This window comes from Bipolaris maydis (assembly GCF_028858645.1).
Source record: "Bipolaris maydis strain C4 unplaced genomic scaffold PSV08scaffold_4, whole genome shotgun sequence".
Taxonomy (NCBI): Eukaryota; Fungi; Ascomycota; class Dothideomycetes; order Pleosporales; family Pleosporaceae; genus Bipolaris; species Bipolaris maydis.
Genome location: NW_027093860.1, coordinates 1128553 through 1142358, shown reverse-complemented (window position 1 = coordinate 1142358; position 13806 = coordinate 1128553). Strand labels below are relative to the sequence as shown.

The 13806-nt window shown below is 49.9% G+C and overlaps 5 protein-coding genes across 5 annotated transcripts; 3 read left to right on the top strand and 2 right to left on the bottom strand.

The window, feature by feature from the left end:
* PSV08DRAFT_34096 (major facilitator superfamily domain-containing protein) lies at positions 1 to 2122 on the top strand. Its single transcript, XM_014224008.2, has 2 exons — positions 1 to 341; positions 401 to 2122. Exons 1-2 carry the CDS (start codon positions 52 to 54, stop codon positions 1953 to 1955), a joined length of 1845 nt encoding a protein of 614 aa, XP_014079483.1. The 5' UTR covers positions 1 to 51; the 3' UTR covers positions 1956 to 2122.
* A 156-nt stretch (positions 2123 to 2278) lies between these two features.
* Positions 2279 to 3449, bottom strand: PSV08DRAFT_349578 (carbohydrate esterase; the record flags this gene model as incomplete). The annotated part of the gene is made up of 2 exons (XM_014224007.1): positions 2279 to 2838; positions 2936 to 3449. 2 exons carry the CDS (start codon positions 3447 to 3449, stop codon positions 2279 to 2281), a joined length of 1074 nt encoding a protein of 357 aa, XP_014079482.1.
* A 3507-nt stretch (positions 3450 to 6956) lies between these two features.
* Positions 6957 to 8949, top strand: PSV08DRAFT_360709 (uncharacterized protein; the record flags this gene model as incomplete). Its single annotated transcript, XM_014224006.1, has 2 exons — positions 6957 to 7028; positions 7108 to 8949. 2 exons carry the CDS (start codon positions 6957 to 6959, stop codon positions 8947 to 8949), a joined length of 1914 nt encoding a protein of 637 aa, XP_014079481.1.
* Positions 8950 to 10065: 1116 nt separating this feature from the next.
* PSV08DRAFT_282860 (uncharacterized protein) lies at positions 10066 to 10400 on the bottom strand. The gene has a single exon (XM_014224005.2). It carries the CDS (start codon positions 10341 to 10343, stop codon positions 10167 to 10169), a length of 177 nt encoding a protein of 58 aa, XP_014079480.2. The 5' UTR covers positions 10344 to 10400; the 3' UTR covers positions 10066 to 10166.
* Positions 10401 to 10757: 357 nt separating this feature from the next.
* PSV08DRAFT_408554 (ferric reductase like transmembrane component-domain-containing protein) lies at positions 10758 to 13553 on the top strand (the record flags this gene model as incomplete). Its single annotated transcript, XM_014224004.2, has 2 exons — positions 10758 to 10903; positions 11338 to 13553. The coding sequence occupies 2 exons, from the start codon at positions 10758 to 10760 to the stop codon at positions 13382 to 13384; spliced, it is 2193 nt and encodes a 730-aa protein (XP_014079479.2). The 3' UTR covers positions 13385 to 13553.
* Positions 13554 to 13806: the final 253 nt, after the last annotated feature.

Sequence of the window (13806 nt, the reverse complement as noted above, 5' to 3'; positions counted from 1 at the left end):
CCATCCCCTCATCTTTGCTCTAAGTGTGCGTTTGCACCATCCATTGTCAAGATGGGATTCAACTTCAAGGGACTGACCAGCAGTGCTATCCTCTCTGCAAACACTTCACCCAACACTGACAATAGAGATATTGCCGATGTCCCAGCTTCCGTTCAGGGTCATACCAGCATGGAGGCTGCTTGTCCTGATGAGAAGCTGGGCACTCCAAGGGGATCTTCGCTAAGCCAGAATTCCGACGAGGAATTGAACAAGGTCGATACCACTGCTGAGCACGGAGTACAGGCAGTTCAGGCTGCCTCCCTCATTTGGAAGAAGAGGGACTTGATCCTCGCATACATCTTGTAAGTCCACGCTGCCAGCACGAGAACCATTACAACTGGACTCCACTAACGCATCCTAGCATGTGGTTCATCCAATTCTTCACTGCCTATGTATCAAGCACCTCGAGCACCCTCTCGCCCTACGTCACTAGCAGCTTCAACGAGCACTCCCTGACAGCCCTGACAACCGTCATTTCCTCCATCGTCAGCGGTATCTGGAAGCTCCCTTACGCCAAGATCCTCAACATCTGGGGCCGACCCTTCGGTCTATCCCTAGGCGTCTTCATCTACGTAATCGGCCTCATTCTGATGGCAAGCTGCAACAACGTAAAAGCCTACTGCGCCGCCCAAACCTTCTTCTACGTCGGCTCCAACAGCATCAACTTCTTCATCACCGTCTTCATTGCTGACACCTCCAAGCTGAAGAACCGAGGTCTCTTCATCTCCTACGCTTCCTCTCCTTGGCTCATCACCACTTGGGTCTACGGATACGGTATCAACGGTATCACGGCTGACGGCGGTATCGGATGGCGCTGGGCCTTTGGCATTTTCGCCATCCTCTCCCCCATTGTCGTGTCTCCTCTTATCATTCTCTTTGTTGTCTACGAAGGGAAAGCACGTCGCCAAGGCCTCATCACTCCTCGCCCAAGCCGCGGAAACTTTGTCCAAACACTTCACTATTACCTCCGCGAATTCGACGCCATCGGCCTCTTGATTCTAGCTGCTGGGCTCTCGCTCTTCCTCCTCGCCTTCAACATCTACTCATACCAGGCTGAAGGTTGGAAGTCACCTCTAATCATCTGCTTCATCATCTTCGGTGCGCTGCTTGTTGTTGCCTTTGGCATGTGGGAAAAGTATGGTGCTACAGTTACTTTTATCCCATGGCCGCTGCTCAAGAACCGTACCGTCATCTTCACATACACAATGGCTGCCTCGCTGTATATCGGTTGGTACTGCTGGGACTCGTACTTTTACTCGCTGCTCATCGTCCTCTTCAACCAGACTGAAGTTCACGCTACCTGGATTGCGAACATTTACACAATGGGCAGCTGCTTCATTTGCATTCTGTACGGTGTGGCGCTGAGGTACTACGGTAAACTAAAGATTTACTCCATGTTCTTTGGTGTCCCCCTGACTATGCTGGGCGTCGGTTTGATGATCAAGTTCCGCCAGCCTGATGAGAACATCGGATACATTGTCATGTGCATGATCTTCATTGCCTTTGGTGGCGGTGTGTTGGTTATCTCGGAACAAACGACGCTCATGGCCGTCTCTAAACAGCAGGATTTCCCTGCTCTCCTTGCCGTCGAGGCAATGATTATCGCGATTGGAAGTGCGATTGGATCTACCATTGCCGGCGCAATCTGGACCGGTGTCTTCCCTGTTCGTCTCCAGGCCAATCTACCAGCAGATGCTATGAGTAACTTCAAGAACATCTACGGCGACATGCAGGTTCAGGCTAGTTACCCGGTTGGCAGCCCGACTCGCGATGCTATCAACCTCAGCTATGGCCAGACACAACGGTACATGCTTATTGCGGCCGTGTGCGTCTACTGCATTACTCTCTTTAGCACTGCCCTATGGGAGAACGTCGACGTGAGGAAGATGAAGCAACGAACTATTGGTCTGTTGTAAACATTGTTCACTTTCGGACTTGTATAAATCTGGATGAAACTTTATATTCCAGGGCTGAAAGGATAAGAAATTAGAAATAGTCGTACAAATCATATATACAAAAGTGATTTAATAAGTTTCCAACTCTTTCGAAGCAACAAAAGAAATTCCGTACAGTGTCAAAAACGCCGCTGCTTGGACGCAAGTCTTCTCCTCTTTTATTTCTTCGAATGGATAAGGAGGCGAGGAAAATGCAAGATGCGTACGTATATGCAGGGTATAAATGGAATGGGGAGAAATTTTGGCCGGGTTGCGTGAGCAAGCGTAGTAGTAGTGCAAGTTGATCAAACCAACATGACAACCACGGCTCCCAACACGGTCAAATACCCCAGCACAACCCTGACCGTACCGGTCGCAGCATTCGCGACACCAGTCTGTTCAGCCGCAGCGGCTCCGTCAGTAACACTCGGCAAAACCGCAGGAGCAAGCACCGCCGTCGAAGTCGTCGTCGGCGCCTCAGTCTTGATCGGTTTCGCCGCCACACTCTGCGTCGACGACGACAACGCCGTCGACGAGGGCGCCGCCTGCACAACAACGGGCTTGCTGGGTCGAACACTCACATCACCGGTACTCGCCTTGGCCATGCCCGCAACCCACTTTGTCACTTCGGCATTGTGCTTGATAAAGTAGTTGAGGTGCTCGGTTACGTCTTGCGGCTCCGACCCCACGGCGCAGATGGGGTCGCCGTAGTGGCAGTAGTCGAGGAGGACATCAGAATATTGCGTCAGGTTTGCGAGTTGCTCGGGTGTGCGCGCGCGGGTACCGTCAAAGTCCTTTCCGCCGCCGACTGTGAAGTTTTGGTTGCGGGAGCGGGAGACGGCGCCAAAGGTTACTGCTGCGACGACTATTTTTTTTTACCCGTAGCGTTAGTTGCATGTAAATGTTTTATTTTTTTTTGGGGGGGGGGGGGGAGATTGTGATATTTGGGTGAAAAGTCGTACCATTCGCACCAGGAGCAACACTAGCATCCAACCCCGGATTATCACCTTGCTCACATTCAAACGTCGGCCCGCCGCCTCCACCCAGCATATCCTGCGCTACGGATCCGCCCTGCGAGAAACCCAGAACGATCAACTTGCTGTCCGGACATTTCTCGCTGTACGCGCGCATCTGCTGCTGCCCGTTCTTCGCGCCTTTGGTAGCGGAATCACACCATGACGTCTTGGACCATGCGGAGCTCTTCGCGGGGTACTCGACGTCCTCGTATCCGCACTTAGCGGTGCCGCCGATCGCGCTACAGACTTGCTGTGTTAGGTTACCCAGACGCCCGGGATACGGTTCGTCGGAGCCGCGCACGACGAAGATGTGGAAGGGCTTGCAGGCATCTGAATTAAAGGCGAGGATAGAGGTCGTGTTGCAGTAGACGGAGGGGTATGGTGCATCGCAGCGTTTTTGAGCGAGGACAAGGCTGCTGCCGCTGAGGGCGAGGAGGGTCGAGGCAAGACCGAGTCTCATGATTGCCGGTTGTTGTTGTATGTAGGTATTATGGATTATGATGATAACAACGGCTCCTTTTTCTTCTTCTCTTTCTTTGTTTCTTACTGGTGATAGGAGGGGGGAAACGAGTGACGATAAGGCGTTTACGGGATAGTAGCAACGACCTTGACTATACCACCATGTAGCAAAAAGAGGTCGAGATCGGAGATGCAGGGCCGTAACAAAGTACCGAACCAACTCTTCTCTCACTCAAAAGAATGCAGGGTAGAAAAAAGAAAAAAGAAGGAAGTAGTATCAAAAGAACGAACGAAGAACTAGCCGAGTCGGCCCTACGAGAGTAAAGGAAATCAAGTGCATGATGTATTCACTCCCTTTGAAAACAAGGCAAAGCACACGACAAAGATGCATGGGCTCCGCTCCTCCCCCCCCCGATTTTCTTTCCTCTCTAGCCCTTTATTTTTCATACCCACATGCTGGCATATTCAAGGCGGCTGCCCCCAATTGTTGGTTGGCGGTATGCTGGTCTAACCCGGTTGGGTAAAGCGCGATGCTGCCAACACGGCATGACGGCACGATGCCAAGAATGTACGCGCCACAAAAACAGCCACACTAGGACTTGTTCATGCACCGTGTCTTGTATCGGCTTGCGCGTTCGTCTCCATTTGATCGGCTTTTTTTTGGTGGAGGATTCTGGGGCAAAAGAAAGGGGGGGGGTTGAGGATGGTGACGCGGCTGCTCTGTGAGTAGGAATGAATCGTGGATGTTGAGTGCAGGTGCGAGAGGGCGGGTGTGGCTTAGATGGGGGGCTTAAACGCCACAGTTCCTTTTTTTCTTTGTGATCTTGGAGATTGCGAGAGGGAGGTTTATGCTGGCGGTGATCGGGAACGTGCAGTTCGATCCGTACCGCGGATGTGCGAATACGAGTGATTTGCTTTCAACGGCTTTCCGCGTTGCCGCCCACGGGGCTGATGGGTGGATGTGTGCCTTGCAGATGCTACTATTAGTTTGGGTCCTTGTTTGTTCCAGACCTTTGGGGGAAGCTGCATCTCCTTTTGCATCCACCTTTTGTTTGGTCTGCTCGGTATCGGGGTGCCGTCTTGGCGGATCCTTTTTTAGATTGGAACTTTGATCCTTGAGAGAATCGGGTCGTCTGGTTCCGGGGCAGTGCTGGATGGGGCGGCCAGATAACCCCTGAGTATCTTGGACTGAGATGGGTCTTGCGTCGCCTGCTTGGGAAGGTCAGTTGATGCTGCCTGGTTGACCTCTCATGCTTCTTCTCGCGTTGCTACTGTTTACACTCTCATTAATTGAGTGTATTTGCAGGACATTCAGGTCTTGATTACTCGCATGGATACCCGACGATAATGAACAACTCTAGGTTTGGGCATCTGAGGTCTTCAGCATCTTTCCCACAAGGTCTCTCGTCATGATATGTGCCTGTCCACGAGATGCTCTCAGAACGAATGCGAACGTAGTCTACACCGCACGAGGTATGCTTTCCAGATGCTAAAAGCTTTGTAGACGTGGAAAGAAAATGTGCTTGAGATGCTTCTTTCCCATAGCGGCTTTGTATCTAAAAACTATGATGAGACTTATATGCGACAATTGTAGGACTTCTGCTGCCCTAGTTTCTACACGCCCAGTGATTTCCTTTGCTGGTTCATCTTCGTTGCATCGCGAAATTCATGCACCAAATATCACTTCTGTGCTCATCAAAAAAGATACATACTACTGGGTTGCTATCATCAAATGTTGCCATCATGTTCGGCTACATAATCTTGTCTTGCATTTGCCGTTTAGGGATGATTTGCGTACAAGGTGAAAACTTCTTACGCATTCAACATTATCTGCACATGCTGTGCAGCAAATCCACCCCTGAACCAGAAAATAAGCGAGGTATCTCGACTTCGAGCAAGTATCACCCTTTTGTTACGGGGGAAATTTTCGATAATTATTATCGATAATGTACCTTAGCTTCTTACGAGGACTCACATCTAGTTCTCTACGATAAATTACGGCCGCATGGTTGCTATTACACCGGATACGTGCGCCTAGAATACAGAATGAGCTAACCAAGCTTCTCTTTTTTGTAATCATACCATCAACTAAACTGGACTTCTCCTCGATTCTCAAGCATATCGCGTAGACTACCTGATTGAGGAATTTATGCCATGCAACAACCAGCAGGGGTTTTGCTGATTGCTGTTTTCTTCTACGATTAGCATGCTGCAGGTAGCTAGATGAAGTAGCGAATAACGTCGCTGAAAATTCATGCAAGAACACTTCACACACGCATGTATCAGGCTACTCTCACAAGACTGCTGAAGATCTTCGGCTCCAGTGCACTCGTATAGCGAGTCCCTTGCAATCTGGTTAGTGTTGAACGACAGCCCTAGAATACACGACCTGTTCGCATTCGAAGAGCAGTCTGAATGACGTCCTACTTACCGGTGCGACCAGTCGCAGGGTAGTTCTCATCTATCGCCGCTCTTCTCTATGATTGCCCTCTCCGGTCCAGAATCCGACCAATAAGAGGGAAGCGGCATCGTACTCTACACAGTATGGACACGACGCAGACGATCGCGATTTCAAAGTCTCAGCGGCGAGGGTCACGAGGCCGCCATGGTAGTACAGTATCTCCGACAGAAACTAGCATGAAGTCAAAAACTGCCTTGTCAGGAGTACTACTGATTCACATAAGTAAGTTTGCTACAGCCAGCATTTCTGGGCGTGTCCTCGCCTGCCAGTGCGAATGAATTCGGACACCATTTCTCCTTATCGCTATAGCCTCTACAGCTGAGAGAAATCCTTTTGTATATTTAGCTATATCCTAGAACCTCCGAGCTGTAGAAGAATGGTACCTAAATATGTTCTAACAAGAGTATAAAACTGTTGCGGTGTTAATATGGCCAGTAAGAAATGATCGATAGTACGAAATGCACGCGTATTTTTCCTATTGTAAAGTTAGATTTTGGAGATATCATCTTAAAGAATAACTTGCTCTGAATTATGTATAGACATACTGTGGAACTGTGAGAGTAGGCACTTGAGACTGAATACTTTCCCGCTCGCCAGAGTCTCCTGTAGATAGGGGGGATGTTAGGTATCAAGCCGACTTCCCGAACTCTGATCTACCGATTCACTCGTTCAAACAAACCGTTTACTTTGACAACAAGCCTTCCTGTTCACTCTTGATCATTCTAGCGGACTAGTGAAAAACTTTCATTGTGTTTCAAACAAGTTTCTTGTACACAAACACGCGCTTTTGACTACTTGGACACTGTAAACCACTCCTGCCAATTACTTTTCTATGCCTTCTCAGCTCAGAAAATACCCCCTCTAACCAATCTGTGCCACCTTGATGAAAACAGAATTCTCAAGCAAGGGGTCGAACTCGAAATTCTTACTATCAACTAGACTTTTCACGTTTCGAAGTCTCACTCTCGCTAAAACATACATATTTTCTCTTCATCCACTGCTTCACCATCACAATCAAATTACTTGTTTCGATCCTAAGACTCTATCATGGAACACATTTTAGAGGCCGTCCGTATGAACGCCGATCGCCTGACTGGTATGTTCAAACCTAAGAAGCAGGTAAAGCATAGAAACAGCGTTATAGAAGTATTCAGCATCCTCCCCTAACATTCTAGATCTTTGTTAATCATTCTTTTAGGCATTATTCGCGCGGCATGCAGAGATATTCGCAAAAATAGACTTGGATGAACACGGTATGCCCAAGTCCGATGAGACTACGCCGACTGTGACCACTGCTCCTGTTGTTACTTCTACTTTAGCAACCTTTCCTGCGATCACTACGCCTACTGCGGCAGAATATTACGTGGCTACCCCTGCTATGTCTTACCCTACCTTAGTTGCCCCTACCGTGGTTGCCTCTAACGTGGCTGTTCCTAGTATGGCTGTACCTGTTGTAGCTACCGGAAATATTATGGGTACAAACTATTCTCAAATGGCAAATTGGCAGAATGATAAGGGGGCCGTCGTCTTGGAGAAGGAAAGCAAGATCAGGACAGCAAACTGCAGAGCTTTGCGACAGCAACAAAGGCATATGTTGACAACCAAGAAGCGTATAGATCAACATCGAGCACAGAGGGCTCAGGGGTTTCGCCTTCATGGACAAGAGGATGAGACCGAATCTTCGCATCCCCAACCAGTGAATTCGCCGGCTCCCGAACTAAAGCTCGCTCAAGACATGTCCTTTTATGAAAACCAAACATATAAAGAGAGCCATGCTTATGTTCAGGAACGGCTTACAAATGTTCTTGGTGCAGAGCGAATGAAGTTCCAGCTGCTCCCTTCCGGCCACAACCCTATTGATCCTGTTATTGCCGAACACAACCAGCGAAAAATTACTAATAGTATACTTGACCAGTGGGAAGCCTACAAGGTCCAGATGCGTCGGCAGGAGGAGGAGCGAAAGCGCCAAGCCCATGAAGAAGAGGTCAGGAGATTTAAAATACAGACTCTCCTTGATCACTACCGCCAACTATACATTAATCGCTTGGAACAGCTAGCTCTCTATGGCCGTGATCTAGTTATGGGTATCGGATATATCGAGGCTGCTCTAATGGCTGGTGGCCTGTATGAGGCGGCCAACGTCATGCAAGACATGACCCATCAAGTCCTTCTTCCCATCCATACCCTGCTCCAGAAATTCAACAGAGAGATACCACTGGAAGAGGTTGGTGCTGAAAAGCTGAAAAGCGTGTGGCCAATGGAGGGTCTTGTGGCTGTTTTCGAGTTTCTGCGGGGCGAGCCTCATCTTCCGCCTGAGGCTATTGATATGATGCAGGGGATCCAGGTCATTTGCACAGCGCTCAACAATCCGACGCCTTTCCAGGACCCACTTGCTCCCAAACTAAATTTTAACAATACCTCGAATTTTACCCCACAGCAAATTGTCCCTGCAGCGAAGTCCTCTCCATCTGAAGGACTTTCAGTCATTGGCGCTGCATCAGCACCTGCTGGCAGTGGTTTCTCCAAGCTTCTTCCCGCGACTGCTCAAAGTGTCAAGCAAGAACAAAATAGAGAGCCCGGATCTACAGGTAGTGGCTTCGCGAAACTCATTGCTGCGACCTCCGAGAAGTCGAACAGCACCCGAGAAACGAGTTCTGACACTGCTCAAAACGTCCCTCCAAACCCCATCCCCGAGACCAACCTATTACCAGCTCACGCAGCCCGAACTGCAGTTCTGCAATACATTGCAACCGAAAACCTCTACTTCGAGAGCGAAGTCCAAGACTTGATTAGGAACAACACTGTCGTGGGCATCCACCGCCGCCAGGCCTCCGAATGCCTCAAGGAGCTGATTGGGCTAGCCAACGGCGAAGAAGGCTTTCTCGGAGACATGGACGCTGGTAATTATAGGATGCAAATCGAGACGTGTGTTACCAAGATTAACACTCTGCCGACCAACCCGCGACTGAACAGGGATACGCAGGCGCTCAAGAAGTTGTGCGGAAACGCTTTGAAGCTCTGGAGTGTGCATGCGAAGTAGGTGCGGGAGCGGGGTTTTCTTGGTCTTCCAGTTAGCTACATTTGCGAAGACGGCTGAGGGAGTTCGAGCCCTTTTGGAGTAGTCAGGGTATGTCTAGGCGTTGGCTGAGTCTATCACTTTGCTTGGCGATTTTGATGACCTTTTTATTTTTTGGCTGGATCGTACTAGTGTGTTGCCACTAGTTGGGAATGAATGAATTTTCACGTGTTGTTTTATGTTCATCAGTGATGTGTTGGTATCTCATGTTGGTGAGCAAGTAACCTGAAGGATCGTTCTCGCATAGTCTTGCCATGCTGCATGTTGTGTTGACATGTTGACACAAAGATTGTTTGCCCTAATATTCATAATGCCTTTGCATTACAACCATATCCTCCGGCCGGAGATACCGGTATAGATTAGACTACCGGCAGAGGCTCGGCACCGGTCCGGTCCCTTTACAACCATATTTGGTTTTCCTGAATCATGTTCTGAAAATAGATGAAAACGTAAGACCTAGTGTGTGAATGTGTCATTGCAATACTGCGGTCTATTTCATCCTCGCCACTGAATACAACACATATCTTTTTTCCAGGCCCTTAACGCGACTCGTATCATGCTCGCAGTACACACAACATGAGTCGAGCCCAGTCATCACTTTAAGCCCACGTTACATTTTACTGACGACCCAGAAGCAAGTCATGGTGTAGTGGCCAATCAAGCATTACATAAATGATTCCAACAATGTCACACCAACCGCTCCCTCGGACTGCAGGTGACCGAGAAGGAGGGCCACGCATCTTGGCTCCGTCGCCACAATGTGCGCAAAAGAGGTGAATTGACCGGTCCCAACAACGCCATTGTGGAGTTTATTTGACCCACGTGCCCCGCCCCCAGGGACATGGAAACGCCAAGGGATCTGCCAAGCGAGCACATTTTGGGGGGGAGGGTCAAGTTCTAGTCCGGCCCTGTTCCCGATTGTGTATGTATGCTTCATTCTTGGCAACGTTTAGCGGACAGAAAAAGCCCAAAACAACGTAGTTGACAAGCTTATCTTGAGGTTTTTTACACTTTCGGTGAGCCAAAGTTCATCATGAGACATGTCTTGAGCGTGACTTTCACGTTTTCGGGCCTGCATAGTGCTAAAAATTTAAACTAGTTCATTTGCTATCCATTGCTATCATCAAAAAAGGGTATCTATTCAATCACTCCACGCTTCATACTGCCCAGACCCCACTTTTCTACGCACAGCAGCCCGTGGGCCCAGCCGCACTAATCGACCCATGCCTCTCCTCCTTCTGTTCTGGCGTGTTGTACGGTATCCTGACCACGAGCCAATCGCACAAGAACTTGCCCAATCCAGCGCCCAAGATAATAGAGATGAAAATGTAGCCATTGAAGTGCATAACCAACAACATGACAATGTAGGCCAGACCGAGCGTGACGCCGTGGATGATGGAGCGAACAAGTTGTTGCAATGCGGTGGCACGGAAGGTCGCGTGCTGAAGTCCGAGGGTGGACGTGGGGCCGTCGCAGCAGTTGGCGGGCATGGCAGCCGCTAGTGCCGCTTGCTGGACGTGGAGTTGTCTTTGGAATTGGCGCAGGAGAAAGGCATCGTATTCGTGGCTAACGCGGCGAAGGAATTCGAGACAGACGACAAGAAGAGCGGCGCCTACGCAGCTGGCGGCCATCATTCCGTTGTTCGTAATGTGCCATGAGGAGGAGAGAAAGCATGCGTCCTCGACGCGCCAGTTCCACAGCATCTAGGAAATGTTAGCATTTTGCAATTTTCTGCCATTATCATTTTTCTTCTCGCATTTGCGATTTTGAAGATGGATTTCACATACCTCAGTGACGCAAGTTTTGTTGCCAGCCATGCCGGACATTTCGTGGGACATCATGATGGGCGATGCGCAATGGGTGTAGAATCTCGCACGGCGAAAGTTGAGACTGAAAAACGTGAATTCGCAAAGGAACTGTGCGAGGGAATCCCAAGGATTGAATAGAGGCTTTAGCAACTGGCCTTCGATGCTAGTCTGCAGAGCCAGACCCAGCGGGTGACGCGATATTCATAGGGTTCTTGATCCAGCCATGTTCGATCCGCAGGGTCGTCGTCTGGTCCCGTCTTGGGCTCAACCTTTGCAGATAGTCTCCCGAAACTGTGGGGTTATTTGCTCAAACGCTCTCGCACTAGCGAGATACCCATGCCTTTAAGACGGCTCTAAATATCTTGTCTTCATCTAGAAGCTTGGCTTTGTGCTCGACTTACCGATGAAACGTGCTCACTATCTACCGCCTCCGGTTCGCCACATTTATATAGATATAACCATTCCACCGACTCTCCGGAAACAGCAAAGAGCCTCACACAATCTTTGCATCCGCTGTTTGTCTGTCGCCTTTCCTTGTTCCCAGCGCGCCAGCAAACATGGACGTCAACATGCTGGCCCCGCGCCATATCCAGAACATGAGCGCGGCATCGTCCGTAGAACACCATTGGGGATATGCCGACCGCGCGGTTCCTTGCACCAACGTGCCAGACGATTGTACCTATCTCGACCTCGTCTACCATGCCCATGATCTCTCCATGCTCTACAGCGGTATCATGTGGTCCATCATTGGCGGCATCCTGGTGATCTGGGGTGTCGGACGACACTTTGCGCGTTCGCAACCCTCGGGTGTACAGCTCCCGGCCGAAGTGGGAGAAGGAGTACCACAAAAACGCAGCGCACTCGAACGATTCCAAAAAGCAATTGCATCGTACTCGCGACAATACCTCCTCCCAGATGCCGCCAGGCCAATTTTCGGTCGAGTCACTCGCACTCAGGTCCTGACTCTGACAGTCCTGACCGGTTACCTCATCGTCTTTTCCTTCGTCGGCATGATCTATAACCACTGGAACACTCCCGCGAAAAAGTTTCCCGGCGTTACCAATCCTCCCGGTCTTACACAAACTCGCAGTACTCTCGGTCCTTGGTCTGATCGCATTGGCGTTTTGGCGTATGCTCTCACACCTTTGTCGGTTATGCTCGCGAGCCGTGAGTCTATTCTGTCGCTTGTCACCGGTCTGCCATATCAAAGCTTCAACTTCCTCCATCGCTGGCTCGGATACATCATCTTCCTCCAGTCGTCCCTTCACACCATCGCCTGGTGCATCGTCGAGATCCGTCTTTACCAGCCCCAACCATATGTTGCCAAGAACTGGATTGTGCAGGAATACATGATTTGGGGTTTGGTTGCGATGATCATCTTGACATTGCTTGTCCTGCTCTCCACACCATGGGGAATCAAACTCACTGGTTACGAATTTTTCCGCAAGGCCCACTATGTTCTGGCTATGATTTACATTGGAGCATGCTGGGGCCACTGGCAGCAGCTTAAGGTCTTCCTTTTGCCTGGACTCATTGTCTGGTTCATCGATCGTGGTATCCGACTTGCCAGGTCGGCTCTGTTACACTACAACTTCCTACCTTCCGGCCACATGGGTTTCCGCTCAGCTTCCTCGACTGTCTCTCTCTTCAAGGACGAGGTCAATGGCGATATCGTGCGCTTGGACTTCGATCACCCTCAAGACGCTTGGTCTGTCGGTCAGCATTTCTACCTTACCTTCCCAGATAGCAGCATCTGGCAAAGCCATCCATTCACTCCAGTCAGTCTCCCAGTTTTTGGTGCCGACAGCCAGAGGCACTCGTACATTTTCCGCGCAAGGAAGGGTGAGACCAAGAAGATCGCCCAGCTAGCTATGAAGCGCATCGCTCACGTCAAGGACCGCGAGGAGTCACACGAAGGATTGATGGCTGATGCCCGCATTTCGGTTGTCATGACTGGCCCATATGGCGAGCGTACGATGAATAGCCTCGCCCCTAACTCCAACATCCTCTGCATTGCTGGTGGAACTGGTATAGCATACGTTATCCCGGTTCTTCTCGATCTCGCTTCTCAACAGCAACACCCCGATCGTCACATGTCTCTTGTATGGGCCATCCGCAGGAGAAGCGACATAGACTGGGTCGCACCCGAACTCGCCATCTTGAAGCGCAAGTGCCGCAACTTGCGCACCAGCATTCACATCTATGTCACGCGCGCCTCTGAGGAAGTAGACATCCCACCACCCGCCACATCGGAAAAGGTCGGCATAACAGACTGCAGCAAAGAAATCAACCCCGCTTTGAGCTCAGATGGTTCTACCCAGGACGCTTCTTCCGCCCTATCGGTCCACGGCGTGTCGAAATCGGATCTCGGCCTGAACCACGTCCAGGCACGACCCAACCTTGACGCGATCGTGCGCGAATTTGTTGCTGGAACAGTACGAGGAGGAACCGATGTCTTTGCTTCTGGCCCAGGAGGTATGATCAGCGACCTCAGGCGCATCATCGCCAGCACCAACAAAGGTGGCGATGTGTGGAAGGGAGATGATAGACATGATGTACGGCTGACATGCGATGACCGGTTGGAATGGTAATGTTTTTTTGTAGATTTTGATACCCCTCAGTACAATCTTAGCGTTTTTCAGTTTGCATGATACTTGCGATTTGTATTCTCGTGATGAAGTTCTATGTGCTTGGCCTAGCGGATATGGCTCATAGTGGTATGTTTGCAAATGGTGATAGCTCATCGATGGAATGATATCATGCTAAAAGTAAAACCGATGAACCCGAGTTCACTTTGTTGGAGACGTTCCTGCGTATGCTTCAAACTGAGGGTGTGTGATATGACAGCGCGATGAATTTGATGACATCGGCGCGCTAGCGAAACCTGCTGATTAATTGCTATGCTAGTGGCTTTAGTGATGCTGGCCGCGGCCTTACCATACATGAAAGTGAATTTTTTTCTTATGTGACACAGAAGCATTGCGTCTTTCCATTCGAATCGAATGTGCTTAAC

Bases quoted from the DNA above. Each gene is read 5' to 3' on its own strand.
- PSV08DRAFT_34096 (XM_014224008.2), top strand. From the start codon at position 52: ATGGGATTCAACTTCAAGGGACTGACCAGCAGTGCTATCCTCTCTGCA. The intron at 342-400 runs GTAAGTCCACGC...AACGCATCCTAG, and splicing joins TTGATCCTCGCATACATCTT to CATGTGGTTCATCCAATTCT.
- PSV08DRAFT_282860 (XM_014224005.2), bottom strand. From the start codon at position 10,343: ATGTTGTTGGTTATGCACTTCAATGGCTACATTTTCATCTCTATTATC.